General features: G+C 35.1%; 1 protein-coding gene across 2 annotated transcripts in view; it reads right to left on the minus strand.

Moving 5' to 3' along the window:
* Nucleotides 1-652: 652 nt before the first annotated feature.
* The window catches only part of LOC110106084 (serine/threonine-protein kinase STY46-like), a 56574-nt gene continuing 29480 nt past the window's right edge, over nucleotides 653-27746 (minus strand). The window contains exons 8-16 of one of the 2 annotated variants that reach the window (XM_020835825.2): nucleotides 21285-21457; nucleotides 21082-21189; nucleotides 19714-19787; nucleotides 19396-19571; nucleotides 17610-17705; nucleotides 15446-15526; nucleotides 15280-15333; nucleotides 994-1128; nucleotides 653-928 (exon numbers count right to left, since the gene is read on the minus strand). In XM_020835825.2, the coding sequence (XP_020691484.1) occupies nucleotides 851-928; nucleotides 994-1128; nucleotides 15280-15333; nucleotides 15446-15526; nucleotides 17610-17705; nucleotides 19396-19571; nucleotides 19714-19787; nucleotides 21082-21189; nucleotides 21285-21457 (975 nt within the window). In that variant the 3' untranslated portion in view covers nucleotides 653-850. Of the gene's footprint in view, nucleotides 929-993; nucleotides 1129-15279; nucleotides 15334-15445; nucleotides 15574-17609; nucleotides 17706-19395; nucleotides 19572-19713; nucleotides 19788-21081; nucleotides 21190-21284; nucleotides 21458-27746 lie in introns of those variants that run through there. The other variant, XM_028700361.1, reaches the window with a different exon arrangement.

The raw sequence follows: 27746 nt of genomic DNA on the forward strand, positions 1-27746 counted from the left end.
GAGCTTGTTGGCTTTAATTGTACGGTCGTGATTTGATTTGTTTGTCAGGTGATAAAAGAAAAGCTTTCAAGTGTGTGTATGCAAAGGAAGAGATATTATTCTGTGCGGAGTCCGAACGTAATTTTATATCCGAACTGTGAGTGTACAAAATATATATAATATACAATATAATTGGAATTACGTCCGGACTCCACACGTAATAATTCTCCTACAATAAGAGGACTTGGAATTCAGATTATGCAACAATGAATAGATAGTGCATGTGCCCATGAAACAACACATTATGTGCATAATCTTTTCTCATTTACTCAAATCATAATCATTTTTTTTTTCTTTCATAACAAATGAGCCGGCTCTTGAGTCAGATCAAACTCATATAATATAACTCAAGCTCAAATCAGAGCTAGCTTGAGCTCGACTCATTTATCCAATATTTGGCAAATGTTAAGCAGCAATTATGATTCATCAATAACTTCAAAATTTAGTGTGGGAGAGAGCTCAAAACTAAGGTTTGAGAAAGCTAACCTAATTTCTTCATTTATACTCTGATATATCCAAGTGGAAACTATTTATAGCAATACAATACTCCTAAAGCCTCATAAGTACCTATTTGCTGCTATAGTATTTGCTTTCTTATAAACTATAGGGCTCATTAATCTAATCGAGACAGATTTCTTTTATAAAGTAATAAAAAAAATGTTCCAAATAGTTTCTGTAATGAGTTATACTTCTTACTATTTTTCGAATATTTATATTTAACAAATAATTTTACACCGATCTAAATATACAGTCCAAGGGAACAGAGTATGATAAGTTGGAAGCCAGATGATCAGAGCATATACATACAGAATCAATGGTTCCTCCTAAGGACGGAAAAAAACCCACCACCAGACTTCTCCTTGCGCCGGTCTTCAGATTCATCTTTAACCTGTTTGAAAGTTAAAAATTTTCAAAGGGATTTCAGTAGAATAAATATTTACATCTGAATTATACCTCCTTGGCTATGAGCTGGAGTTTATCCAGAATTTCAGAGAAGTCTGGCCGCAACGCAGGGTCTTGCTGCCAGCATTTCTCAAGCAGCTCGGCAAGCTTGAGATTCGTATGCTTCGGGATTGCAGGCCTCAATCCCTGGTAGGAAAACAGAAGGACCTCCCGAATTAGAAAAGCAACTGCTGTCTCATAGGATAATAGTATACTAATTTTATTTATTCAATCTTTAGGTTAGAACACTACATGTTGAAAATCCAGATGAAGAGGATTAAGATTTAAAGTAGTTCAAAAATCAATTGTAACCCTGAAGTCAAAATCCATTGAAAAAACAAAATTTGAAATTTACGAGTGCTATTAGGGTTGCTAACGAACCAAACCGAGCCGAGACGAGTATGTACGTGTTCATATTTGAGTTCATTTATTATCAACTTGTTCAAGTTAGAGTTTGATTTGAGCTTTTTTGTTTGTGTTCAAGCTTGTTCATTTAAATGAATGAATGTTCATGTTTGGTTCATGTTCGGTTCATTTCATGCTTATCGAGCTTTAAACAAACGAGCATTATCGAGTTATAAACGAGCTCTACTTATAATTAATTTATGCACTAATTATACTATTAATTATTTAATTAATTTACTTAATTATTAATATTTAAAATTATATTAATTAAGTTAATCAATAATAACTTAGTCTTGTCTACGGTTTGCCTTTCATCTTCTCTTTTCATTGTTGCTGTTCAACTTCGTTGCTTCGTAGGAGGTGTAGAGATTGCACGCATCGCTTCTTGGGCTCCTTCGTGGTTGTTCGTCTTCACTCCTTTGATGACTTTCCCTTCATGTCGGATAAGAAGTTATGACATTTTGATCGGAAGCAACAATGGGAGCTCGCTGGCTATGAACGTAACTTTCTACCTTTTGCACGCTTCTTAGGCCAAATCCCATAAATCCGGCAAACCTAGGGATTTAGTAAATCCGGGATTTTAGCTATAAATCCTTAAATCCAGGATTTACCCATCATCGGAATTTAACGCGCGCACAAAAACCGTTTGGCTAGATTTAGCGAAAATCCGACTTAAATCCCATTGTAAATCCGATACCAAACAGCCCCTAAAGTCAAAATCCATGAAAGGAATCAAAATTTGAAATTTGTGTTATTAAGGCTGCAAACGAATCGAGCCGAGCTGAGTATGTGTGTGTTCATGCTTGAGTTCATTTATTATCAGCTTATTCAAGTTCGGTTCGAGTTTGATTCGAGTTTTTTTGTTTGTGTTCAAACTTGGTTCATTTAAATTAATGGATTTTCATGTTTGGTTCATGTTTGTTTCATTTCGTGCTTATCGAGCTTTAAACAAATGACCTTATCGAGCTATAAATAAGCTATACTTCTAGATATATATTAACTTAACAAACGAGCCTTCTAACAAACAATTATATCGAGCCAGTTCAAGAACACATCTAGCAAAATTTTTTGAACTATAAAACAAGGTCGTTCACGAACATATCTAATGACTATTCTTGAGCTATCAAATGAACTCGTTCATGAACATATCTAATTAGCATTTTCGAGCTAGCCAAATGAGCTCGTTCACGAACAAAGGATCTATAATTCATCTTATATTTATTCAGAGAGCGAGTTGTTCCTAATTTTAGGCGGATGCAAAAAATAAAAATAAATTATTAAATGATTTTAGACGGGATTAATAAAAATAAATTAATAAATTTAACAATATATATTTTTTAATATTCTAATATAATTCTAATCGAGCTTCTTAACGAGCTTGTTCACGAGTGTTAAACGATACTATTTATGAACATAAATGAACCGAACGTCAAGTTGTTCAAGCTCGTTTATTTAGCTATCTAGTTTTTATCAAAAGTGTTCAAACTCGTTCGTTTATCTTATCAAACAAACATGAACAAGCTCTTACCGAGCCAAGCCACGAGTAGCTTGTAGAACACTTGGTACATTTGCAACCCTAAGTGCTATTGTGTTCCTCATAAATGAAGGAATCCAACTTGTCCAATCATGGCGAAAGGTAGATAAAGGTTTATCAAGATGCCAAACATAAATGACTCACCGGTCCTAAAAGTTGCGTCAAGACTAAATTATGTCACCAGTCCAATTATGGCATCACATATAAGTGAATCGACATAATTTAATCTAGTGAAAAACACATAAGAATTGATTGTCTAAAGTTTTTATTAAATTTCCATCTTGGTATATAAGGATTTTGAACGATAAGGCTAGAGATTAAAGGACGCGCTAATTAGAAGAAAGATAAATATTGCACATGGCAAGGATTTGAAAAGAAAAGAAAACTATTCAAATAAATTAGAGAAGTTTATGAACAATTATTTGCTTTGGAAGTTAAAAATAGGAATGTCGTGATGGGAGTAGGGGATAGAGAATTGAAAGAAGAATATTTTAAGGTGAATATAATCAGTAATAGGGTGATTTTTATTAAGCTAATTATCCATATGAACATTTTTGTACTTATTTACACACCTTAAATTAGATTCAAATATATTTTAAAAAAATGATTAATATTTTTTGATTAAATGAAAATGAACAAAAAATTGTTGAAGGAACAAAATGTATGTTGAAATAGCACCAAAAATAAATACTACTAAAACTTAAAAACTTCATAGCAAAGCCAGAAGTCTTGCAAAGATAAAACTAGACGATGCCAAATCGACTTAGCTTTAGAAGATGTATAAAGATGCTTACAAAATTTATTTAATGGTACCTTGAAAAATGAAAATTAAGGAGGTTCAAATGATAAAAAGAAGCGCTTCGACACAACATGTAAAAATAAAGTAGATGTTTAGCCTTGCATAATTATAAAGGAATAAATGTATGAGTTATATGGCTGAGAAGGTGATTGAACATAGTTTTAGAATAATTAAATCAATATAATGAATACCATAAAGATTCACCATAAATGTCAAGGAAATTAATGAAAAAATAAAAAACAAAAAATCATCCAATTATTTTTTATTGATCTTGGGGAGATATGATTAGGTACCATGAGGATTGAGTGGCACACATCCAAAAAGAGAAGTGTAAAAGTTGGGTTGAAGCATGAAGGATGTAATAACTCAAAAGCTTAAAATGAATTTGATTGAAAAACATGAAAATATGATCCAATAGGCACTGCTGCAGTGTTGGGCTGATAAGCACAATGGCATTAAGAGCTCTGTGGCACTAGGAAACACCGCTGCAACATTGAAGGCTCTGTTCTACAATAACTTTGCGGGTGGCATGCGATGCAACGATACTGGATCTTGAGCGTCGTGACGCCAAACACTAAAAATGATTTTTTTAATATTTTTGGTTTAAATATCCCCGCCACCCCACAACTCCTCACCTCATTTCACATTTCTTGTTAGGGAAGGAAAGAAAGGAGAAGAAGAAGAGAAGGGAAAGAGAAGAAGAGAAGGGAGAGAGGAGAAAAAGTCTTCCGGAGAATTTTTGTTAGTAACTTTTGTTACAGATTTTGTTCTAACTGATGTGTGGGCTCCGAAAATTCGGCCCCGGCCTCCGCCGCTTTTCTTTTTATTCGGCGAGTGAGTTTTAACGAACTAAGTTCCGGGATAAATTTTGGAAGGCAGATAGGTTTGTAGATAAGACACTACCCAGAGATTTCGCCCTCATTTTGCAAGGACTTTATGATCTGAGTTCTGGTTTCCTATAGGCGCAAGCCCCTATAATTAATTACCCCTCTCGGTCATGAGAGAGAACTTTTGATTAAGGCTAGTCGTCAATCAGATACGTAGAGATACGTGTTATCTGGCATATAGTAGCAGCAATGGGTTTAGGTATTTGAAACGTTTGGAGGTTTGGGAATTGAATTTGGAAATTTGGAAAGTTTGAAAGATTTGGAGATTTAATATTTAAAAAAGAAAATTTCACCATCTAGTACTTAAAGCGGATGGTGGGGGAATGGATGATGGGCCCGATCAAGATCCCATGGTTCCGTCGTCCCGGGCCATCATGGACCCTGGTCTACTTAGTCAGAGGAGGTAGTCGACCCAACCTAACAGAAGGATCCTTGTCAACAGCCATGTGTTGCTTCATTCAAGGGGACCTTGTAGACCTGGGGTGAATATTTGCCTAAGGGGACAAATTTGAATCCACCTTAGCTAACAGAGGGTTTTGTATCCTATCAATCATATCCTATTAATTCATATCTCAAGAATTTGATGCCACTAAGGAACGTATTGGCTATGGCCATAACCGATATTTCGTGATGCCATTTGGCGGCAAAATCACTCGGTTCAGAGGACACATGGTCATAACCGTTTACCTGCAGTGCCATTTGGCGGCAAGCCGCTGGTCAGAGAACACGTACCACATCCTTACTAGCAGGAGACTGTTTGAGAATGGATCATAGTGATATTTTCGACTAGGCATTTAGCTCTTTGTGAGCTAGAGTTTATTTAAATTTGTCCATCCCGACAGACTGTTGTGGAGGGTGGGATGGATAATTTCATTTTTAAATATTTTTTGAATTTTTGTGGAGTTTTGGATTTTCATGGGCATTTGAAGTATTTGGAATGGAATTTTGAGTACTTGGAATGGACCCCTCCGGTTGAGATTTATTGTTCAACGCGGCCATCATCGGGGTGTTTAGGATTATTTTTCTTTATTGATTGAACCCTGTTAACCCTATCAACTTGACGATGGGGGATCAGGTTTTGTAGGCTTTATGCCCTTGATATTGAATTCTCGTTGTTATAGGCATTGAAGACCTAATATGAATGTTTTAAGACAAATATAACGGTCGCCACAATCGTATATTTGTTTGAAGGTTTGAACCCCGTCGACTCCTATTGATCCATATAGAAGAATCGGGTTCGAACTTGAATTCATTTACTGACCCGCGCAGCATCCCTAGACGTCACGTGTGTACCAATAACACGCTCGCTGGGGCCCATGCGGGTGTTTGGAGGCATTTTATAATTAAACCTTGTCGACTCCTTTTTACCTATTAAGGAGGATTGAGTTTAAATTTAATAACCCGCGCAGCATCCCTAGATGTCACGTGTGTACTTGTAGCACGCTCGTCGGGGCCCATGAGAGTCGAGAATTTCATTAATTGGACGTATCCCTTGTGTACCTATGTGTATACAAACTAAGGTGCACGTGTAGAAGTATTTTGAAAGATTTATAAAATCCTTCTGTCCGCTTGCAAAGATGTTGCGGATCCGGTGACGCGGCATTGTAGTTGTGGACACCTTCTGTCTGCTTGTAAGAATGTTGCAGATCCGATGGCATGGCATATAGTTTGTGGACGCCTTCTGTCTGCTTGTACGAATGTTGCAGATCTGACGGCATGGCGTAGCAGCTTCCAAATAGAATTGTTCGCTGCTTCATACAGGTAGACTGTCGTGCACTACTCGTTGCTTTCTTCAGGGGAATTGTAATGCACTAACGAATCTCTTGCTTTTGTTTGTATGGAGAGTTGCATTTGTTATAGACATGGTCCCTTTATTTGTGGTCAGCTCTCTTTACATATAAGTCTTCTAGAACCGATCGTAGGCTTTTGCATTTGCTACTGTTCCTCTACATTTTCTCATATGTAGCATTTAGTGTGGATGATATATAGGTCTTTGACAGCATCATTGAAGCTTTCTACTTGTGGGGAGAGAACTGTATTTGCTTGGTATTAGGAATATGCCAAGAATCATCATGAGTCATCCCTTCCACTTGTAGTTTGGATATTGCATTTATGGAAGATTCTCATGATGAACCATATAGACTTATTTATTTCATTGATGTGTTGTGTTCTGCTTGAAGGTGGCATGCCACATCTGTTCGTGTGTTTTCTGCTTCAGTCATGAGTATATCACCACACACTACTACTATCATTCATGAATAAATCATTGTATTCAGTGAAGCTCTTTTATAGCTTGGTGTATTTGCTCGCAATAGTTCGTTGTAAGTCCATTGATCTTCATTGTCTTCCACGATCATCCACAAATATTCATAAGATTCCTATCTTCTTGTGAATGATTTGTTGTATGTGTAATAAGTTCGCATCCTCACTTGTAGGTGCATTATTCTTTCTACCATAAGTCTTCAGCATATGTTTGCATGTGAATGGTCACAATCATTACAAATTCTTTGTATGCGCTCATTAGTGAGTCATCAAGCATATTAAGAGCTTGCATTATTCTTTATGAATGAATCAACAATTCTTCCCTTTTTAAATGTAAGTCTCCAAATGATCAAATTCATTGACTAACATTCATAGCTCCCACTTTAGATGTTGGACTTTTAACTTGAATCATTAATTCAATGCCCATTTGAGCTTGAGTTCAAAGTTCACAAGTGCAAGTTTGAGTACAAGTTTAAATTATGTTCTCTTGTTGCAAATACAAGTCCTTACTTGAGTTCAACTACTCAAGTCAAGTTCGAAACAAGTTATTTGTTCATCTTGAGTTTGAATCTAACTAGTTCAAATCATATTCACTTGATGTTCAAATTAAGTCCAAGTTTGAACTCATTAGATTCAAGTATATTTTGCTTTGTGTCCAAATACAAGTCCATTTCATTGTTTAAGTTCAATGTCAGAGTTCTAGTCCAATGCAGTTTAGGCTTAAGAAGAGCATCTTCCCTTCATTCGAGTCCCCTGCTATCCTTACAAGTTCAAGTTCTTTATCATTTGCACATTTTTTTATTGGATTCAAGTTTATTTAAGTCACCTAGATTTTGTTCAAAAGTCCAGGTACAAGTCCTCCGTTGTTCTTCTGAGTTCAATCAAGTCCAAGTGTAGCATTGCGTTCACCCGAAATTTCGGCAGCCTTCCGGCGTCTCCCCCATTTAGGGGAAAACTACAAAAAAACTAGGTCTTTCCCACCACGCTAAGAAAAGCATGTATGGTAGGTGCCCCCTTTCGAGGACACTGCGACCATGTATTTTTTGATTCACCACCACGCTAATAAAAGCGTGTATGGGTATTTTGAAAATATTTTGCAAGAAAAGCAATTATTTCCCTGCAAGCGGGTACTTATGAATATCCTGATCTCGTCATAGGCACCGCACCGGGTTTCCATCCCACCACGCTAGAGAAAAGCGTGTATAGGCGATCTTCTGGTGCGCCACGAACGCCGAGAACAAGATTTGGAACCAAGGGTCGCTCGCCTATCTCGTCGTAGGTGTCGCGCCGGTTTCCCTTCCCACAACGCTAGAGAAAAGCGTGAATATGTGGTCTACTGGCTCGACATGCATGCCGAGGTAGGGGAGAGAGAAAGGTTCTAGAAATTATACCTTCGGGACCGGCGGTGGAGGCTTGTGGACCGAGGCTGGTGAAGGCACGAACATTTCATTTTTATTATTAATTACAATTAATATTAATTATAGCTAATTATTGATTAATGATAATCTATAATTAATTATTAATTAATTATAATTAAATAATGACTAATTATAATTAATCAAGATTAATTATAATTAACCATATAATTATAATTTATAATTAATAGATAATTATTAATTAATTATAATTAATTAATAAATTATAATTATAATGAAATAATAATAAAAAACAATTAATTATCATTATAATTAATTAAAAAAAATCCATTTTTTTACTGGATTTGGCCGAAGAAGCTTGCCAAAGGGAGAAAGGTACTTACACAGCAAGCGTGCTCCTGTTGTTGCCTCCGATCGGAGAGAGGGGAGATCAGACGGAGGAGCAAAGTCGAACAACCTAAAGGAGCCTGAGATGGCCCACGGTCGGTGATCTCCCTTTCTTGCACCCGATCAAAATGTCGCAACTTCCCTTTCGACAGAAAGGGAACGTCGGTCGTAGGAGCTAAGTCGAACGGCCACAGAAGCGCCGGAGAAGCGGCGGCCGGCGAGCTTCTGCTCTTGTTTCCGATCAAAAAGTCGGAGTTCCGACCCGACAGTAAGGGAAGTCGTCGATGGAGCGGAGTCGGGAAGCCATGAAAGAGACGAAGAGCGAGACAAAGTGAGGGAGAGCTTGTGCTAGGAATCAGCAGCCGAGGGCTTTGTTTTCTTCGGCTTTTAACGACGTGAGCTGGATTTTAGGTCGTGTCGAGATCGTGGGTAGAAGCAGTGTCGACGTGTGAGGGACGTGCGACGTTAGCGACGACGTGCGTCGTGGGATGCCAGAGCAGGTATGGGATTTGAATTTTTTTTTTTTTTTTTGTACAGGTTAACAATGATCTGTTGAAATTTCTTCCTATTCTAGAATGAAATTGAGAGGACATTATAATGAATTTTGTAGTTGGCTTTCCTAGATCAAAGTAAGGTTATGATGCCATTTGAGTAGTGGTTGACATACTTACCATGACTGTTCACTTTCTATCAATCAAGAAAAACTAGTCTATGGAGAAGCTAACAAATATCTATTTTAAAGACATTATTCAACTAGATGCCATTTTAATCACTATTATATTTAATTGAGATGATATATTTACTTCTAATTACAGAAAAAAAATACAGGAGCATTTGATACGAAATTAAATTTTAACATTGTGTTTTGTCCACAAATAAATGGTCAATCAAAGCATGCTATTCAGTGATTATATTAATTATATAAGCTTGTATTTTTAACTTTTCGGGTAGATGAGAAGATTGCATCTTGCTTATGGAGTTTTCCTAGGCCAATTATTTTCATCATTTCATGCTAACATTGGCATAACACCATACAAGGCTCTTTACAATAAGAAATGTAAATCATATTTGTATTAATTTGAATTTGGCAAGAGGAAACCTTAAGACCTGAATTAGTTGATAAAGCTGCCAAAAAATTCATCGGATTCATGAATAACTAAGTTAATTTAGTAGTGCTAGAGAAGATAATTTGACCTTAAAAATAGAAAGAATGAATTCGAGGATGGAGATTACATGCCTCTTCAATAAGAAATGTAAATCTTATTTGTATTAATTTGATTCTGGCAAGAGGAAACCTTATACCTCAATTGGTTGATAAAGCTACCAAAAAATTCATAAGATATATTCACGAAAAACTTATATATATATATATATATATATATATATAGCGTGAGGCGTAAGCCTCATGTTAGTGAGGTGAGGCGGGCCTCAACCAAGTTGAGGCGTAAGCCTCATTAAAAAAACTCGAGGCATAAGTATCGAGGCATTTTTTTACTGGAATTGCGCAAAGGCGGGCCTCAAGACGAGCCTCATATTGCGCAATTTTAAACCATGGTTAAGTTAAAGACTAATGACCAACTAATCAACAGTTGGGATTGAATTAAAAACTGATGACCAAATGATGGACAGTTGGGGCTAATAAAAACACCACATTAAAATTGGATATCCTACCATGCTGAATTTCATATTGCCATGAATACATGATAGCATACATGATTGTATATATGATGTGATGGATATAAAAATGATAGATACGACAAACGACAAATAAGATAGACAAGCCTGATGGCAGGTGTGACTGATGATTAATGACAAATAAAATTAATAGATGATAAGACTAATTATACGGGAGATTGATTGATTGATTTATGATCAGAATTGATAATCAAGATAACTAATAACCGATATAATTGACAGAGTCAAATCTCATATGCAAAAGATTTATACATTGATATAAGCGACTGATACAGATAACATATATTGATTCATAAATGTTCTTACATGATTTTCAACATATTATTTCTTTTTTTCGTGCATTGATTTCAGTTGTAAGATTTTGATTACTTACTGGACTATGTACTCATTATGTGGTTTTTAATAATTTCAAATAAGAGTAAGGAGCCTGCAAAGTGAAGCTAATCAATAGGTGATAATTTAGATTTTATTTCTCTCTTTGGTTTTATTTGTTAATTTGTAATATGTTGTTGGTTATTATGTATATTATTTTGGGAACTTCACAGATATGTAAATAGTCAGTGAACAATAATATAATTATGTTTTCTGTTTATATTGAATTATGTGAGCTCTGGTTGATACTTACAAGAGAAAAATATGTGCAATTCTTCCGATTTAAATTCCAAGGAGTGGAAAAAGATATTTATGATGGAGCATTAACTAGCACTCAAAGTAATAATTGAATGTCAAAAAATTTAACAATCATTATAGAATTACATCAATGACCAAATTAAAATTTTACCTTATTGTATGGGTTTTAGAGATGTTTACAAAGGATATTTGACGTGAAGTACTTTAATGTATCTTGTTTGTCGATGCTATACTCTACTTGGTGAGATTTTTATTGATATAAGTGAAAAGTTAAACAATGCAGTTTAAGTGAGTTTAAAATTGAATAAACAATTGTAAAATTGAATAAACAATATGCAATTTTAGCGAATTTAAAGTTAAGAATTACATATCAATATTATTAGAAGATCAAGTATACCCCAGCAGAATAAGTTTAAATATCCTATTTGTATTATTCAAAGGAGGTTACACATAAGATTATAATTTTTAGGGTTCTGGTTGATCGATAAAAATGGATAAATGCCTAAGAAATAAAAAACTATTAGACCGGTCCATTGGGCCAGCCCAACTGGTCCGACGGGATCGAACCGTGCGCAAAAGGGCGGAGGAGTTCCGCCTCCTATACAAGCTGCGCAAGCCGCAGGTCCACGGGAGCCATTTTAGAAAGGAATTTTAAGAAAGTTTAGGAGGGTAATTGAATGAAGGGACTGTTTAGAGATTTCTTTTTCATTTGTATGCATTAAATACTTTGTTTTCCTAAGGTTAGGGCATCTTGAATTTGACTGGAATTTGAGATCTCTGAGTTTGTCTTAGGCTCTAGCGGCGTCTAGGGATTGGGAGAGATCCATCCTCCTCTCGAATTGAGGATCACTTGTATCTTGTTTGTTTTTCTTCCGTTAGTTGATTTTTGCAATAAAATTTTTTGTTTTTCCTGATTTTCATTGGAGTTTGGAAGAGTTTCTCGATGTTTTATGAAGATTGATAGGAAATACTTGAGATCTACAAGTGTTTCCTATCAAATTGGTATCAAAGCAAGTCTTGGGACTATTCGTGGGCTGATTTTGGCGAATTTTAGCGGTTGATTTTTGGCCGGGAAAAGAGAAAGTTGTTGTTTTTGCAATCCAAATTCAAAATTTTTTTATCTACAAAAAATCTGGATCGAGATGACAACCAAGAAAGTAGATGCGCTAGAAGAAAGGCTTGAAGGGGAGATGAACTAAATCAAGACAACGGTCGAGGAAAGGATTTCCTCCATGGAAGGACAAGTAGCTGATCTCCGGGTATGATGAAGAATATGTTGGAAATCCACAACTAAATGGCGGCTTCCGTGGCAAAAGGGGTGGAAGGAAAAAACACGAATTCTGAAATTCGTAGGGAGGAAGATGAGGTGGAAATCGTGGAAGGAGAAAGAAGAAGACCCCATCTGGAGCCTGTCCAAAGGGAAGAAAGAGGAGATGGATATGGGGAATGCTAAGAGGGATAGTACGGCTGCCGATGTGCTAATTTTGAAGAAAGAAGAGGGAAATTCGAAGGGGGTTAGGGCTATGGCAGAGCGAGGGAAGACCGAGAGACGTGGGGAGGGCCGAGCACTTACGAGAGGGGAGGCTATGGAAGAGTAAGGGGGAATGGTGGAGATCAGAAGGTAAGGAAGCTGAAGATGCCCATATTTGAAGGGGAGGATGCGTACGGGTGGATTTATAAGGTGGAGAGGTACTTCACCGTCAATGGGCTGACGGAGGAAGAGAAGCTGACAGCGATAGGCTTGTGCTTGGAAGGGAAGGTGATGTCATGGTACCAATGGAGAGACAATATGAGACCTATCAGAAGCTGGAGGGAATTCAAGGACTGCATAATAGAACGTTTCCAAACCGACTAGAGAGGAGATTTTTATAAGCAGTTCTTTGCTCTGGTGCAAGAGGGATCAATAGTAGACTATCGGGAGCGGTTCGAGCACTGGCCAGTAGGGTGTAGCGATTATCATATACTGTATTGGAGGGAAACTTCATGAAGGGGTTGAAGGCGCAGAGATCCGAGCGACAGTGAAAGTTCTGACGCTTAATGACTTGGGGGAGTCCATGAAGTTGGCACAGCTGTTGGAAAATTAGAAGAATCTAGAGAAGGGAGCCAGGAGCAGTAGCTCAGGAGGCTCTTATAGGACGACGACCACTCTTTTAGCACCCAAGGGGCCTACATCATGTAGCATTAATGAGACCACGCACCAGGGAGAAGCTAGTAGGAGGGAGTGGAAAAAATTTCAAGAGGCTAACAGAGAAGGAGATGCATGAGAAGAGGGCAAAAGGGTTACGTTTCCGGTGTGATGAGAAGTATACTCCATGGCACAGGTGTAGGGATTGAACTCTTCAGGTTTTCAAACGTCTGTGATGACGAGGAAACTGAGGGAGGTGAGAGAGATGAAAGACAAGTTGCATCTGGATGTGGCGGAGGTCTCCTTGAATTCAGTAGTAGGATTCATTTTGAATCATACGATGAAGGTGAAGGGGGAAATAGCAGGCATGGAGGTGGTTGTATTGATTGACAGTGGGGCTACCCATAATTTCATTTACACTCAGGTCATTAACCAACTGAGAGTGAAATTGGTGGAGACCAATTATTATGGGGAGATGATGGGTACAAGGAAGGTAGAGAAAGGCCATAGAATCTGTAGAGGAGTCGTGTTGACTCTCCAAGGGATTCAAGTAAAGGAGGATTTTCTCCCACTATAGTTAGGAAGAACTGATATCATCCTGGGGATGAAGTGGTTGCAAACATTGGGGGAAACCAAGGACAATTAGGGAGCACTCACGATGGAATTAATGGTGGATGGGAGAAAGGTGGTTATAAGGGGAAATGCAGAGCTATCCAAAGCCATGGTATCACTTAAGACCATGGTTAGGGACATACAAGAGGTGGGGGAAGATTATCTGGTGGGACTACACAGGCTGGAGGTGATCAGATTGGAGGGAGGATATGTTTCTCTTTAAGTGCAGCCCTTGATTCAACAATTCGGTAAGATTTTTTATCCACCTCAAGGATGGATACCTCCACAGGAACACAAGAAAATTTTCACCTTGAGGACAAGGTGGATCTTTGGGAGGGGAGTATTGTTAGACCGGTCCAACAGGACCGAACCGTGCGCAAAAGGGTGAAGGAGTTCCGCCTCCTGTACAAGTCATGCGAGCCGTAGGTCCATGGGAGCCGTTTTAGGAAGGAATTTTGAGGAAGTTTAAAAGGGAAATTGAATGTAGGGACTGTTTAAAGATTTCCTTTTGATTTGTATGCATTAAATACTTTGTTTTCCTAGGGTTATGGCATCTTGAATTTGACTGAAAATTGAGATCTCTGAGTTTGTCTTGGGCTCTAGCGGCGTCTAGAGATTGGGAGAGATTGATCCTCCTCTCGAATTGAGGATCACTCGTATCTTGTTTGTTTTTCTTTCGTTAGTTAATTTTTGCAATAAAATCTTCTGTTTTTCCTGATTTTCATTGGAGTTTGGAAGAGTTTCTCGCTGTTTTACGAAAATTGATAGAAAATACTTGAGATCTACAAGTGTTTCCTATCAATAACATAAGAGAATATTATAAAGACTTAAAGATAGAATGTATGAACCTAGAATTAAGTAGCTATAAGTCACTATTAGTCAGGTTGGCATATCAATAAGCAGTTAAGATAGATGTCTAGCAATAGACGTGTGGCAAAGGTAAGAAGAATTGATTAAAAATCAACATATTTGAGGGACTATATGAGTATCATAGATTGAAGATAAGATATTATAAGCAACAAATGCTAAAAAATACACTAGGAAGGATTGGGAGAAAAAAATGATAGAATAGTGCAAAATAGATAGAATTTATACAAAGGAATTTGCGCAAAATAAATTTAATGCTTTGAGAAGCAATAAACATGAATGAATGAATTATAAGAATTCATAAATTTGATCCCAAATAGTTGGGATAAGGCTATGAATGGTGATGGTGTGATGTGATGAATCATTAGATGACCTTAAGAATGCAAATATAGTTTTTAACAATAATTTAAAGATGAAAAAAAATATGGACGGTCTTCATTGTTTGATGGTGAAGAATTTTAATTTCAGAAAATCGTCGCATGAACTTGGACAAGAAGTAGTAAATATTTGAGTAACATGATGCTCTTAATTTTTTTTTAATCAGAGATTTAAAATGGTTATGGATATAATTCCGAGAACACAATAAATACTGTACGCCAGTTTTTCCATGCAACTAGCCCCTCAGTGATTGCAAAGGACAACCTTAAATGCAGAGCCTGAAAATTAAAATCTGATGAATACAAGCACCAGTTAAAAAAGGGTACAAAAAAGACGCTTACCTTTTGCACTACACCAACAGCTGCTTGAAGTGGTGTTAAATACTCATATGGAAGCTGCAAAGGACATTGCAACAATAAATTAACGCATTTGACGAAAAAAAGAGAGAAATTCTATATCTCTATGTACAAAATTTTAAATAAAAATTTCTTCATGAGCACGGATTACCTTCCCTGTTAGAAGCTCCCAGATCATTATAGCAAAACTGAACACATCGGCTTTGTGATCATAGGGATTATGTTCTATGACCTTCAATTAAAAACCACATTTCATATGAAAATGGCGGTATGTAAAGCCTAGCAAACCAAAGTAGTCTTAGAAATAGGAAATAATCACCACTTGAGAAGAATAAAATAGCCGGACTAACTGGCTACAACATGAAAAACCCGGAACAAATGATTTAAATATCATTGTCAATAGCAGAGTTGGTTATTTGCTGTATTTTACAACTAATCTTTATCAGGTAGATGACATTCAAAGGCAAGATGATAATGGACTTGAAATTAATAGAATAAAGATTGAGAACATGACATGCTATTTTAATTGACAAGAAATTAGTAATTGGTAATTAATAATAAACATTACTGGAAATGATAACTAAATGTGATAATAAGGATATCACCTTTAAAGTTGAAGTAGATTGGCCAAAATGGATAGGTGCCTTGATGGATTACTATGAGATGAGAGAATATTATGGACTAAAACTATAGCGATTATGTTTTTTGGACCCGTGTTAAAATAAATAAATAAAAAAAAGCCATCGATCACCCATTAATCACCAACTGTTATATGAGTGTTAAAATAGATGTGTAATAAAACAAGAAAAACATAAAGTGATAAATGCTTAAATTTGAGATGGAGTAGAAATAATTGAAGATGATCTAAGTAAAAAATTGATTAATGTGTTTAGAGCATAGACAAGGATGCAAAATAAATGTGAAAAGATTAAAAAGGAAAATGGGAATGAAAAAGATAGCGTATTAGAAGCACAGAAAAAAGACTAGCTCAAGATTTAGTAAACACCTAATATTAAAAAAAAAAAAAGAGAAACACAAACCTATTATAGCATTTATAAAGAATAAAAGGAGGATTCATAAAGTCAACTCCAAATGGTTATAGGATAATGCTAATGTATGATAATAATGACTTCTACAATCACTTGTCAACAAGTATATATTTTAATATATTTTATCTTGGGAAAATGTTGTCTCCTATTTGATGTTCATCAAATTTATTTGTCTTTTGACTAGTGCATGTTATTTTTTTAGTCACAGACAATTCAAATTTCAAATTTCATCATATAATTTTATTTAAAATATCAATAGCCTTATCTCCCCTCCCAATCTTCATGCCACAAACCTTATGTTCTTCGTGTGTCCCATCAACCCCATACTCCCCCAGCACCATACTTCACCTCTAATCCCTCACTCAATTTGGCTATTGCATGAAAGCAGTGATTATTACTTCCCAATATGCGATTACAATTTTATGAAATATAATAACATGTATTATTTGAAAATAATCAAACTGAGATACTTAAACATTTATTTAATAATAATCAGACCTAATTTTTCCAATAACCAAATAATTGAAAAAAGCATATTGAAGAAAGGATAGATGGAAGAAATGCCTTGAGGATATTTAGGAATATCAAATTCCACTTTTGTGATGGAAATTGATTGGAAAGCAAATAATCTTTACGAAATCAAAATGGTTGAAAATAATGGAATGTAGGTAAAATTACTTTCAGAGCATTTGGCTAACTATAAAACTGCTTCAATTAGTAAACAGGAAGCCATATTTATGTTCATCAACTTCACAAAGACCATCAATCATTGGCCTTATCCCTGCTAATTGGATTCAAATGATATAAATCCTTGTTTTCCATTCAATCTTATTAAATATTTCCTGAAGTGTTAAATCTTTTTTTGAAACTTTTGACCATAATATACCTTTGAGCTACCCCGTCTCCTTCTAAATCCTGTCACATTGATTTCATCTACACATCTCATTGACTCATCTACATAGTTTATTATCACGTCTTCTACCTATCAATATTAGCGATTCTAAAAGAGAACTTTTATTTTTAACACCATGGAGTGATGAGAAAATGACAATTCAAAATTCATGTCATAAATTTATTAACTTTACTAAGACCATTAAAAGTAAATGCGGCCAATTTAGCCACATTTCATCTGAAGTCCTTTTATTAGCAAACACCTTGCTACCAAAATTGCTCAAAATATTGATAGCATTAAAAATGTTAACAGACACTTCCCCGGAAGAGTTTGTGATAGTGGTGCCTAAAAATCAAGATAAGATCTAGAAATACCTCTGGAGCCATCCACCGATATGTTCCTGTTTCTGCAGTCATAACACCAGATTGAGCTTTAACACGCGCAACACCAAAATCCGCAACTTTGACAACCTGTTAGACGTAGGATTGTTGAAAGTTAAAAGCCAACCATATTTGAAAAAGTAAGGCGCATTAAAACTATGCAATTTATATCGTCAAAAAATTGAAAAGAGGTGTCTAAATAGTTACTAGCCCAAATGCACATTCTTGGGCTTTAGATCAAGAATTTGTCAGTTCAAAATTAATTAGGTTGGAATTTTTATAGAAATAAAACAATTGAATAATTATATTGGTTAATAATATAAATGTATTAGTATTTTAAAGCATAACTAAGAAAGATAGTGGTAGACTTAAAAGACTCAGTTATAGAATATTAAAAAGTACTTTTTTTATTAAATTTAAATGAGAATTTGACTCTCTTAATAGGACAATGGTGAAAAATGACTTAGATAGCCGGCCCCACGTAGTAGGATAAAGACTTGTTTTTATTGTTTGTTAAAAGCATAACATTGTTGTTATAAACTCGCAATTCACAACAATTTAAGTTTAGAGTAGAAAGAAAAAATGACCATTGGTTGATTTAGAAAAGGCCATTAAATAATAATTCTATGTTTTTTTTTTTTTTGTCAAAAATGAAGATTCTAAAATAAATAATGCCGCAATATATAAATATTATTACAGATAAAAGAATAAATGACATAGAAGATAGTAAAAAAGCTCTATATGTTTGATTTGTGCGGAGATGTTGAGAAAATTTTCTTAACAACTCTGATTGCAAAGTCAAAGCCTACTGTATGAATTTATTTCATACATTTTTCATACGTTTCTAAGAAATCTACCTACTATCTATAAATAAGTTACTTGCCACCTAAAACAATCAACTTAATATCTGCAAATTTGTAAAAAAGAACATAGTTACATGGAGTTGAGGGACAGAACTCATTGTTCTCCTCATTCAACCGAGTGTAGGGGTGGAGGTCTAACAGGTGGAGAGTGATTGAAAGTTGTTCGTATCTTAGTTGCGGTCATGGAGAGGACTTTTCTCTATTTGGTGGTTGAAAAATTACACTGAAATGTTGTAAGTGATAGTTAAAAGCCAGAGGCCTTCAAAAGATATTTTTTGGGGCTTGTTACTTATGAGGTGGTCCAACATAAGCGGGAACATGTTATCATCTATTTTGGATGAGCAGTCAGTGGAGGAATCTTGCTCGAATTTGGAGAGATAGTAAAAAAGAGAACATAAAGAGTAATACTAGAGATATAAAAAAGAGATGAATATTCCCCAAATATTGGTATCATATTTGTCTCTAAACTCATGAGCATTTATCTCTCTATGCTGCTAACAACGTAGATAAATTTCAATAAACCACATAAACTCTCTTATATTTTTTTTTCTTCGTGTTCTCCTTGCAAATTATTTTTCTCATTCAAGGAATCATCATTGCTCCTTGAAGAGTGCTTTTCCCCAACAATTTGAACTCCAAACGGTGAATAAAACAACTTTACCTTTTTTAAGAAGCACTTTTAATGCTAAAACAGGTGTAATAAACAAAAAGGATATTTTGTTGTATGATCAAACAAATCTTAAAAGATCAAACAATTTATTTAAAAAACCTTACAATCATATTTAGTAGAAATTCATAGTGGTTAATATATAATATGGTCCTATGTTATTTATGTGTTCAAGTGCATCAATAACATTGCATTTACAGAAAGAAAACAGCAGCGGTGTCCTTACTAATATAGGAACAGTAACAACAACCTCATTTTCATCCATTAAAATATTGGCAGTCTTCAGATCCCTATGTATGATATCATTTTGGTGCAAATAGCTCATTCCCTTGCAAACATCAATTGCTACTCTAAGCAGAGTTGAAAGTTTGAAGACACCTTTCTGCTTATGAAGAAAATCATACAGACTTCCTCCAGACATGAATTCTGAGTGGACCAAAAAACAATAGAAAATTATATATATATCAGCTACTACATCCAAACAACCACAAGATATTATAACCCACTAATACAGGCAAGAAAAATTTTTGAGAGTGAAAAACAAAATATCGGCCAAGTTCATGCATACCCGTAACAATGAATAAACTAGGTGGTTGTGTGCAAGCCCCAATAAACTGAACAACATGTTTGTGGCGAATCTTTCTGCATATAAAGGATGTAAATTAATTAAAGAATCCCAGGAAAGGAATATGGCCTATAGAAAAAAATATATTTGGCAAAATCCACATAAAAAAAGGAGAATTGACCTATTATGGTTGAAATCTTCAGATATTATACCAACATAAAAATGTTTGAGATTTCAGTCGATTTCATGTGCTTTTACCTTTGATGACCCATTTAATTTAAAATATCTTGCTTCTTTTTAAGATTTCACTATTGTGATAAATTAATTCATAGGATTGTAATTATTTGTAAGGATTTAGTGAATTTTGATCCCCGTGAGTAAATCAATCGTACAGCATACTTCCACTATTATGGTTGTAATATGCTATCCTCTTTGCAGAAGCTCATAACTAGAATTTTAAGGCTTCTTTGTTCATTGGAAATAATGGCCCAAAGGATTTGCGCATGTTACTACTTGAGGTACCAAAGAAACACTTAATTAGTTAAGTGAAATCATTAGGAAGATTAACAGCTAATTAAAAATTGCTAATGGACAACTAAAACTTTAATCAAGCTCTCTAGATCGAACTGGTTGAAAAGGGACAAATTGCTTAAAATTAAATAAATAAATAATCAATCAATTAAGGTTCGATTACACAATTTTGAGAGGGTGAATTACGTAGTCAGATGGATTCATGTGTGTGTATACATATATAGATGGAGAGAAGATCTTACGGTTAAATTTTGAGCGAGAGGTCGAGTGAGATGTGAGAGGGCCGAAGCTAGTCTGCACAGCAGAACTGACGAGTAGTAGATATTGAGATCGTTAAATTGCATGAAAAAACCAAAGTAAAATTTTGAGGAGGAACATCGACTAGGGCTTCTTCCTCTTTTTCCCCCTTCTCCTTGATATGGGAGAAGTAAATCTTAACCTAACTTTTCTTACATATCTAAAGGTGGATAATCTATTTCTAAATGGGAGTAATGCACAATTCTTCTAAACTTATGCATTTGATTGATTTATTTATGGTTCATGCTTATTTATATGATTGCATATGAAATAATCTATCTTTATAAGAGTCCTACTATAAATAGCTTTATGATAATTTATCTTTTCTCATCCTAATGAATTCCTCAAATAGTTATAATATGCCGTGCAAAATGATATGATTTGACTTCAAATGTTTGGGGTAATGTCTAATTTTAACGAAGAGATTAATGCTTGCAAGCCATGATGTTGAGTGGCAGATATATATTTTTATCATACGATGATAAGATATAAACGCCAAGCACCAAACAATACTTTTTTATATGGAAGTGCTTTTCCACTGACCTCATAATATAGACTTCCTGCGCAAATTCACGCTGCATATCCAAACTAACATGCTCTGGCTTAAATACTTTGATAGCTACATCTTGACTACAATATGTGCCTCGGTATCTGAAGAAGAAAACAACATGGACACGTTGACTGTAACATAAACAAACATAACCATACCTGGAGATATATTTGCTTTGAATTACTGTTAGACATACAGATTACACTGAGACCCTGATGCTAACTTATTTTGAAATTTCAGAAGTTTAGTATCAATCTCCCAAACATCAGTACCATCAGTCGGTATTTTGATATGATCCGAAAAACCTTCTTTGGAAGGCAAATTATCATATTTGGATGGCCATTGCCTAGGTGGCAAGCAAGCTTGTTTCTGCAAATAATAGTGAGCTATTTATAGACTCTATAGACCATTGTTTTCGGAAAAAAAGGAGTACCGTTGGCGGCATAATAGGATGACAAATATGCATCTCGCATAGAATTAATAGTTAATGGGATGGCAAAACAGCAGAAATCTTTTTTCCTAGTTTATCAAGAAATCGCATAAATGATTGAGATTGTTAAAATCTATATGGAAACATCAGCTGTGAAAATATTATCCGTCATGTCACCAAAAGGAAGATTATATAAGTTGAAAGACATAAAAATCACTTAAGGCATCAAGTAATAACAAATATTCAGTCAGTGAAGCTTTCATATGTTTGAAGTATAGTTCGCGCTAAAAATAAGGTTACAAAACCACGTAACAGTTGAAAACCAACAGCGTGGTACTACTGCAATTAAAATTTGAGATTTTTTGCTGCATGGTTGCTAGAGATCAACATAAAACTTGTTTACCTTTCAACAAGTAAATAAAGTACTTCCACAATTATTTGTACCAACCTAATCAGTTAGAGATCACAGCAGGAATTTCTGGTAAGATGCTGAGCGAGTAAGTCCAAATTCATTGAAAGAGGTGTTGATAGGATAATTACAAAATACATTCAAATCTGATTTAGTATATATACAATGATTCAAGCTAAAGCAATCTAAGAGGAAAAAGAGAACATGCAATCAATATAAGGGTACAAAGTTTGTGATATCACCGGGGTGTTTAAGAGTGATTTAGACTCAAGATTGGACTGAGACCAGTTCAATCAACTTTGAGTCTGATGCTTCAAAATTGGAGTTCAAATTTTGTGGGAATTTTATAAAATTTTTGGTAACCATTCAAAAACAGGATATTTTGAGCATGCTCACAAATCTAAATCTTTTTTTTTTATTCCTTCTTTGAAGGTGCATTAGATCCATCTTTAGACTCTAAATCCAACCTTAATCAGTTCTTGCATCCTAGCCGGTGCTCATGTTGATGACACTGAATCACAAAAGCATCAATAATCACCACAACGGGCTACCTCATCTTGTTTTCTCACCACCAAAATTGCCACCTGTTTTGCAACTCAAATGGCTTGCCTTATGGCACTGAACCCCATGAGAATAAACCAAATTTTGCATAGAAAATTGGTGAGATAGACTAAGAGGGTTGAAGAATTAGATAAAAAGGAACGCCTCCAGGGAGAGAGGCAAAAGATAAAGATGAAACATCAAGTAGAAAATATAAAAAGGGGAGAATCTCTAGAGGTGAGTGTTGAATTCAGAGATTTGAGAGGGAAAATGTTAACTTTATTGCACAAATATATCCATATTTATAGATCTATACAAAATCTCTAATAAAGAAATAAATCAATTACAGAATCATACATTATTGCCCTAATATAATCCTTCCTAAATCAGCCACCAAACTATGGAAAGAGATCGGCATGATTCAGGTGAGCCTCCCACGGATCCCCATCCTAGCCGTGGGATCAATATGCTAAGGGACGGCTGAGATTTAACACTTACCCCTTAAGCTGGGGAATACATATTTGTCATTTCTAGCTTAGTAATCAGTCACCAAAAGGCAGAGTTATCAAGTCACTCGGTAAGAATATTTGCAAGTTGATCTTTTGATGAGACATGATAGATACATATAAGAACATTGTCTAATTTTTTTTTTTTTATATAAAATATCTGTCCACTTCTATTGCTTAGTCCTGTCATGCTAAACCGGATTGTGAGCTATGATAATTGTTTATTTATTATCACAATGTAACTTCATGGGTCCTTCCCATTTGATCCTTAGGTTTCTAGAATTATTTTGATCCATAATAGCTCACATAGTCCCAAGGTAATAGCTCTGTATTATGCTTTTGCACTAGATCTTGCCACCACATTCTGTTTCTTGTTTGTCACTTTGTCCATATAACAAGGTTTCCTCCAAGGAATGTGCAGTATCCTGAGTTAGTTTTACTCTTTTCAGCATTGTTTTTATTTATGATGTGCTGACTTTTGTCTGCTTGTTTGCAGGTGCTCATAGCCAGCAGTTACAATAACTGGAGCTTGCAATTGCAGTCTTTGTCAGGAGTTGGAGCCAAGCAGAGGCTTGGGGCTTTATCAGGAGCTGGGTTTAGACTTGAATTTTCGAAGTATTTCTTTTTGTTTTATGCTTTGGTTAGCTTTTTAGGAGTTGAGTTTTAGTGCGATTGTACATAGTCAATTAGAGTGAATATTGTTCTGAATAGCATTTTATTTTGTTAATTGCATTAATTAATTATATTAATTAATTAAATAAATTTTTAATTGAAGTTAAGTTTTAATTTTAAATCAATTTCTCAACTCATTAATTGTATTTTAAAATTGATTGTATATTTTAATAGGACACAATGGAGAAAAAGGATTCATGTAGCCGACCCCACGTAGTGGGATAAAGGCTTGATGTTGTTGTTGTTGTTGTATTTAAATTAAGTTGGTTTCTCAACTAATTTAAGTGAGAGTTTGTTTTAAAATTAGTGGATTTTAATTGTTAAATTTCATTTTTCTTAACGGTTAATTATTTTGATTAATTATAATTAAAATTTTAATTTTGAGTTATGTTTGATGTAAATTTTAATTTTATTTATTTTCAAATTAATTATTTAATCATTTAAATTTCATTATTCAATTAAGTTTGACAATTTGAAATTACTTAGTAGATTTTATTAATTAGATTAAAGTTTAAAATTAATTAAGTTGAATTAGGTTTTGGGTTAAAATAGTTTGGTTCAAGCAGATTTGGCATTAGTCAATGATTCCATTGACTATGTTTGAACTAAAATTTTAAATTCAATTTCTTAGTTATTTTGATTAGTTAAAGCTTTAATTTTAATTTATTTAATTTAAATGAAGTTTCAATTTGAATTTTAAATCAATTAGTTAAATTGAATTAAAGTTTTAATCTTAATTTTAATTAGTTAACTTAGGAATTTAAGGATTTAATTTTAAATAGTTAATTTAATTACTTAGAATTTAATTAATTTTCAAGTTAAGTTAATTAAATTTTAATTTCATCAAACACTTAAAGTTTATTTTAAATTTCATTTTTATTATTTGATTAGTTAAATTGATTAATCATTTAACTAATTGCTTGACGCTTCTTATTAATTTGATTACTCAATTTTATCCGAATTTCAAAGAGGTGCATTATTGATTTATTAGTTAAATTAGGTTGATTAATTGAGATTCTGCTTTAAGTTTTCTAATTTATGTTACTGTTCCTATTTGTTGTTCTTTAATTAAATATCATGGTTAATTAATTAGTTATTCAATTAACTGTTACATTAGTTGCAAACTTAATTTGGTTAATTAAATTAAATTAGATTGTATTATGTTAGTTATTTAACCATTTAATTAATTAATTAATATTGCAATTAATTGATTATTTTCAAATTAAATTAATCTGTTGAGTATTTTTCCAATCTTTTCAAAAACATGCGAGTTTAGTATTTTTTGGGATATTTCGGTAGCCTCCCGGCGTCCCCATCTCATGAGGGGCAAATTATTGGTCGGGTCGCTAATCTGACAAGACATAAAGCGTTAATAATAAATTAAAAAAACGCCTAACAGATGTCGCATTTTTATTGGCGACCGAACGGAGAGATGGCTTCGGTCACCTGACCCAATAATTTGCCCTCATGAGGGGAGGTAGGAGAGGGCACTTGCCCTTTTAATCCGCCCACCCGTAAAGATAATCAACGGCCAAAGGCTTCAGGACATTGTTTGGTCTTGAAAATAGTCTTCGAGCATCCGCCTTCATTGAGATTCCGAACATCTGATCTTTCTTCCCACCTCTTCTTTTTTTTTTATTATTATTATTATTATTATTATTATTAATGATATTAATAGTAATTAGCCTCATTGATATTAATGCAATTATTAGTAACAATAACAAGCCTTTCTTCCTCATGGTTTCAAGAAACAAGCAGTGTAGCATGGATTGGCTCGGACTCTTGCACAAGCGCGGATGCAAGCGGAAGTCGGGTGAGCGGTTTTCATGTGAGGTCCGTTCGAACGAAGGAGAGGCGGGCTAGCCTTGCGTGGGGCAGACGGATCGAACGAACTCAGGCTCGATGTCGTTCAAGTTTGCAGGAGGCGAGGGGTCTGTTCGTGCGGTTGACGGTGATGTGTGTTGCAGTTTGATCATAGACGGAGTGGATCGGGTCTCAAGTGAACTCAGGCTGCAGGTCGGAGTAAGCTTGGTTTGTAGATTGGAACCGGAGTAGAAAAGGATTGGTTGATTTCGGTCGTGGGAATTGACAGAGGTGAACAAGAGATCAACGAAAGTTAGGCTTCAATCTTCGTGAGTGTTTGTCAGCGTAAAAAAAATTCATTCCTTTCTCCCCCTCTTTTTATGCGATTGAAAGAAAAAAATAAACCACTTTGACGTCGTGGGAATATGGCGACCTGCTGCAATTATGTCTCTTCTTTAATTTATTATTAGAAGATTTTGTGCATCACATTACCGTTAATTGCTTACAAAAATAAACAATAGAAACAAAGATCATACTCTGTTGGTCTCCCACGAAGTAACTGTCACAGTAGATTTGCTATTTTATTCTTATAAGAAATGTTTAGTTAACATGGGACGAAATTTATCATTGCTTCCAATTTCGAAAGTGAATTTTCCCTTTGTGGTCTTTGTTTAGTTTTATTCGAACAGCAAGATGAGCTAGCATAGAACTACCAAGACTTGTATATCTATTTCTTCTTCCACCTCCTGAGAATGGATGGATAGCTCTCTAAAACCTTTTGTGTAATGAAGTTGAGCCGTCTTCAAATGGACCCATCAACAAAACGTTATTCAAAGAACAAGACACTAACGATGTGGAGTATGATTTATGCCACTTCCAATCTATAAGATCAAGCTCCACTACCAAACAGTGGTGGCAGGGTGAATCTTAGGGATGGCAGTGAAAATATTTACTAACAGTAGTTGGATCTCGGTTTCAAATTCCCTAAGAGCATTATTTGCTTTGCAATATTAGGAGCTGCTGTCTAGTAGAATTTTTTTTTTCTCCAAACTCTTTTGGCATTGAAATCTCTTTGAAGCTTTTGATCGATCACTTCACCTCCATCCATGACATTGACATGCAGCTTGACATAAATGCCATTGTCAAGTCTTTGTAATTTGTGATGCAAGGATTTAATAATTTTAATCATTGTAAATCGAATACCACATTCACCTAAATTGAAAGGTGTTGGCATTCCATAAAGAGATGCGCATTGAAACTTATTTTTGAATTATCATTAAGTAAAGGGGGCGAAAGAATCATTTGCTTATTTGATTAACCTTTGATCTTTAATTCTTTTGTTCCAAAACTATCAAAACCATGCCTTACTTTTGTGATGATATTAATTTAGCAGTTTTGTCAAATTGCAATTTTATTAAATTTCAACAAATAGCCTCCCAACGAATTTGTTGGGCGCTTTTGACCAATTAATTCATAGTTATATCCATGCATAATGTGATTTATCTAATTTTCTCTCTTTATGTTATGAGGTTATGGCTTTTGATAGGATCAGGACCCGTTTGATGCCTGACAAGGAACCCTCTGAGGATTATATTTAGAAGGATATTGACAGATTTGATCCTTCCCATTTGGCTTCTATTCGAGATCTTCTGTTATGGCATCAGGAGATATTGTCCACTATAGCCTAAGGGCCTCACACTTTTATCTTTTTGGTGTAACTTCACAGGAGGGCACCCATCCCAAGATTTTTTCGAGATGAACATGCTTAACAGTGAAGTTTCTTAATGAAATTTCAACCATAACAACAAAAGACGTATTAATGTTTAAGAGTTTAGCTTCTTTTACTTAAAGGTGATGTAGAACGGGTAGGAGGTTTTCAATCCTATGGGTCTTGAAGAGCGACTCGTGAAGTTTAAACGGTAGCTTTTGAACCTTGGGAAATTCTGGACAGCAAGTAGCCAACCTGGGATAGCGATTCCGGACAGTTCCGGACAGTCACGGTCGCTCCCCAAGGGGCTGGACAGCAGGGAACTCCTGCTAGGATCACTGGACAGCTGGGAAATGGCCTTGGACAGCAGTTCTCTTAGGTTTGGAAGAGGGGACAGCCTCTGCTTTTCAGATTCCTGTAGCTAGAGTAGGCGTTGGAGAAAATCTGGGAAGGAGCTTAAGGGAATTCGGCCAGCACAGTCAGGCTTTGAAAATCTTGCCAAAGGAATAAGTAGGAAATCTGGGTAGATTTCACAGGTGTTTAATGAGGGGAGGCGGTGTTGATTATTTCCTAAATTAAAACTCTAGCAT

Source organism: Dendrobium catenatum, unplaced genomic scaffold, assembly GCF_001605985.2.
Source record: "Dendrobium catenatum unplaced genomic scaffold, ASM160598v2 fragScaff_scaffold_1497, whole genome shotgun sequence".
Lineage (NCBI taxonomy): Eukaryota > Viridiplantae > Streptophyta > Magnoliopsida > Asparagales > Orchidaceae > Dendrobium > Dendrobium catenatum.